The sequence below is a fragment of the Olea europaea genome, chromosome 9 (genome assembly GCF_002742605.1).
Source record: "Olea europaea var. sylvestris chromosome 9, O_europaea_v1, whole genome shotgun sequence".
Taxonomy (NCBI): domain Eukaryota; kingdom Viridiplantae; phylum Streptophyta; class Magnoliopsida; order Lamiales; family Oleaceae; genus Olea; species Olea europaea.
The window spans coordinates 6865190-6869795 of record NC_036245.1 but is presented as its reverse complement, the minus strand read 5'-3'; the positions used below and the strand labels follow the sequence as shown (position 1 = coordinate 6869795).

Below are 4606 nucleotides of genomic sequence, written 5' to 3'. Positions count from 1 at the left end.
AGAATTAGGTTTTAACAAAATTAATTAAACATTGCAAAAAATGAAACTTTTCACAACATTCAAAAAATGTTGCAAAAAGTGAATAGTCAATAAACGTTGTAAAAGACTATATATTAAGAGTTTAGCAACAAGCATTGAACGTTGCTATAGAACCAAGTTTTAACAGCATTTATTAAACGTTGCAAAAAATAAAACTTTTCACAACATTCAAAGAATGACTTATGCAACAGCTTGCAAAAGACTATATATTAAAAGTTTTAGTAATAGGTATTGAACGTTGCTATAGAACTAGGTTTTAATAACATTTATTAAATGTTGCAAAAAAATTAAACTTTTTCGCAACATTTAAGAAACATTGCAAACGATAATATTGACAGCATGCAATTAAAAACGTTTCCAAAGCTCAATTAAATTAATCAATGGCAACATTTACTTAATAAAACATTGCGATAAACCCCTTTAGCAACACTTAATTCACGAATGTTGCCTTTTTGATGTTGCAAAAGGCCAATATAATAAACTATCTCATTGGAGAAAGAGTACACTAGGTGGACAATTACGAGTATAATTAGGTTAAACGTTCTTTTACTTTTAAATTGTACTCCTCTATTTAATGGATTAAATTTACTTCTATCGCACCTTTAATGTAATAAAAAGAAATATTACTAGAACACACTCGTTTGCATTCATACATTTTGTGGACAAGACAACGTTAAGAAAGAAAATCTCTCATAATTCAAATTGGAAGGAATATATGACTAAACATTGGGCCCCAGTTTGTAAAGATTAAAAACATCTTTTTAATAAATTTTGATAAAAGTTCATAGAATAGAATGTGCTCTTAAAAAGTTATGGGTCTTATAAAATACATTATAAAATAGAATTTTTAACTTTTATTTAGATTTTAATAAGATATTTTAACGTTACTAAAAGGGGTTGAATAAATTTTTATCTTTCTTCTACTTAAATATTTGTTGGCTGTCACTATGCTTTTGCTTTGCCTTTCTTTACCACTATCCACGCTCATCTTCTCTCTCTATAAAGGCAAGATCATCTAGCCCATTATTTTCTCCTCTCACCTTTTCAATATGACTGGTAATCCCTGCTCAAAATTCTACACAGACTGGTACAAATTCAACCCTTCACACCATTTTTCCACTAAAAGTCCTCATCACCTGATGACTCCCTATATTCACGACAATTCATTACACAGTACTCAAACCCCACCTCCGTCTCCAGTGAGGGAAGCTCTTCCCCTTCTGAGTTCAAGTCCCATAACTACAAGAAATAATGAAGAAAAACAAGAACCATCTTGGATTTTAGACATGGATATTTACAAAATCAAAGGGACTGAAGATAGGGTTACTGCTGATAATGAAGATGTTACTGTTGCACTGCACATAGGGTTACCAAACCCTAGTGCTGCTGATCTGGCATCTATTCTCTCTGAAACAAGTGCTAAAGATGAAGAAGCTGATGTTTCAAGGTACCCCATCAATAGACTCAATAAGGGACAGTACTGGATCCCTACCCCTTCTCAGATTCTTATAGGTCCAACACAGTTTTCATGTCCTGTTTGCTTCAAGACGTTCAACAGATACAACAACATGCAAGTGAGTTCCGCAAATATATACATATGGTGCATATTTTTCATGTCTTTGATTTCACTTGACCTTAGAAGATTCCAAGATTGCAGTTATGGGATTACTAAAAGTTCTAAGAGCATTAGACACCAAAACAAGAGAGGGATATAACTTCTTTTTCTTGTACCGAATGTCCCGTAAAAGTTCATTGTTTTTGATTTGAGTTCAATACTGGTATATAGCATGGGTACTGGGAGGCTTCAATTCTTCAGTCTGATAATCGATCAGAAATGTTTGATTGATATATTTGATTGAACTCAAGCAATATTCCTTATGCTTTTAGTCCTCTTTGAAGTCTGTGCCTTACAACTGGTTAACTCTGTAAAATCACTGAAACTTCAACAGTTATCAGAGACCCAGACAAGAACTTCCAATAAGTTTGTCAACTTTCATCCTGCAAACAGATACAATTTACCGACTTGAAAAGTCCATACCTAAAATTTTCAGGTCTTTATAACTTTGAAACTTGTCTCTTTTTCTTCCAGTTTTAGATTTTTGGAAAAGAAATAAAGAGTCTAATAATGGTATCTATCTTAAGTGCTTAATTATACTCACTATTCGAAAGAAATTAATCACAATTTTGGCGATCAGTACGATTCTTTGTTGGACGCCTAATCTTTTTCAAGAAATGCATTCAGTATTCTACATGAAGAATTATGCTCTTTTCTCAATGGTCCTACAGAATTCACATAATTACATCTTCGATCTTTCTACTTATTTTCTTTGTTCCCTTTGTTTTTCTGTGGGCTGAATAGTTTGGATCGTAAGTACCTGTGATTCTTCGAGAGTAGAAAGGGAAGAACTGTTATAAAGCTTAAACGGTTGAAAGGGAACAACTTCGTTAGTTTATTTAATTTTATCTTCAATGTGTCTCCTCAGGACCGGACTAATATTTTTTATTAATCAAATGTCCTATATGTACATAATTTCCATGTATAAATGAGCTACCGTACGTTATATCTAAGAATTTTTGGATTTTTTTTTGGTGCAGATGCACATGTGGGGGCATGGATCGCAGTATAGAAAAGGGCCTGAATCTCTAAGAGGAACTCAACCAACAGGAATGCTCAAACTCCCTTGTTATTGCTGTGCACCTGGCTGCAAAAACCACATTGATCATCCAAGAGCAAAACCCTTAAAAGATTTCAGAACCCTTCAAACACATTACAAGAGGAAGCATGGAATCAAGCCTTTCATGTGTAGAAAATGTGACAAAGCTTTTGCAGTGAGAGGAGATTGGAGAACCCATGAGAAAAATTGTGGTAAACTTTGGTACTGTATTTGTGGTTCTGATTTTAAGCACAAAAGATCCTTGAAAGATCATATTAAAGCATTTGGACTTGGTCATGGAGCTTTTGGCATTGATGGTGTTGAAGAAGAAGACGAACCTGCATCAGAAATTGAACAAGATGACGAATATATACAATAAATTCCTTTTCTAAGAATATCTCAATTTTAAGAGGCAGATTTTGCTTTATCTTGCAGGATTTTCTTGGCAACGTAGGGAAATATATGATGAAACGCAACCTCAGCTTGGGCTATTTTCTTGTAAATTAATTACTCCTTTTTGGGTTTCAAGTATCATGATGCCTTTTCTTTTTAGAATGCTTGATTACTCCTAGAATAATTCTCATTATAATGTAACAACTTTGCCAACAATTTGTACAGCTTTCTAGTAATTTAAACAAACGAACTTTAAAGTCAGTGGACATGCTAGGAACAAAGGTCCGTGAAGCATGGGGATTGGCAAAGTTATTAGGCTCCCATTTGGTAAAGATTTAAAAAAAAAAAAAAAAAATTGAATTTATTATTATCACATGTCCTTCCAATAAAATAATTTTACTTGTAAATTCATAATTTATACCTATCTTTTAACCATATATTCTAAAAAAAAATTAATTGCTTTTATCAAAATCTGTTCTCCAAAAAAAATCTAATCAAAATGCCCTAACGAAAGCAATCCAGCATTTTTGTAAATCATTGAATGATTGAGAATGTCTAAAAACTAAATGAAATTTAAATCTTGTTATAATATCTCTTTATGTATAAGCCTATTCAGTCACTCTTTTGTAGGATTAAATAAATGCAAAAATTATTTCAGTAAATGACTGTGTTAATGTATTAATAAAGTTAAAGCTGAAAATGATTAGAAAGTTACTGTGATCGCATAGAACATAGAAATTAATTTTAGCAACAATAAATTATTGTGTATACTAAGAGAGAGAAATTGAATGGAATTACTGAGGTCTTCTTAAATCCATGGTTTTGTTGGATTTAAATTTCAACAATCTGATTGTTGGTATAAGCTGTTATTTGGTTGTCCTAATTGTTTGGTTGTTATTTAATTTATATATAGTTATAAGTTGTGAATAGTTTTAATTCATCTAAATAACAATTACATTCAAAATTTAAATTAGATGTCTAATTTTACTACTGTTAATTATTCTACATAGGGTATTATATTCATACTACAATTTTTATTAATTGCACCACATTTTAATTATAATTAAAGTCCTTAAATGTTGCTTTTTTTTTTTTTTATCCTCCAATTTTTTGTTACATTTTTTCTACTTCTACATATCTTGATCGTGACAACTGAAGAAACTTGATTGCTTCAATCAATGCGCGATATAAGTTTGAAAATTTAGCTCACTTGCTATCTAGTTGTGGAATAAAGAGGGCTGACTCATGAAGAAGAAGACTATTTTTAATATGATTAAGCCCCCGTTTGACCCTCATTTTGTAGAAAAATTAAATGATTGAAATTTTTTTTTTTTTTTTTTTTTTTTTTTTTTTTTTTTTTTTTGTTTTTTTTTTTTTTTTTTTTTTTTTAAATGAGTGGTTGAAAAAAGAAAGAAAAATTTTCGATTTTCGTATAATATTACTTTATGGAAGATTGTGTGGTTGAAAAGAAGAGAGAGAAAAATGAAATGGAATGTAATGAAAAGTAAAGGTGAAAAGTA

General features: G+C 31.0%; 1 protein-coding gene across 1 annotated transcript; it reads left to right on the top strand.

The window, feature by feature from the left end:
* Window positions 1–1005: 1005 nt before the first annotated feature.
* On the top strand, window positions 1006–3224 carry LOC111399529 (zinc finger protein WIP2-like). The gene is made up of 2 exons (XM_023026896.1): window positions 1006–1613; window positions 2635–3224. The coding sequence occupies exons 1-2, from the start codon at window positions 1089–1091 to the stop codon at window positions 3070–3072; spliced, it is 963 nt and encodes a 320-aa protein (XP_022882664.1). The 5' UTR covers window positions 1006–1088; the 3' UTR covers window positions 3073–3224.
* The last annotated feature ends 1382 nt before the right edge of the window (window positions 3225–4606 follow it).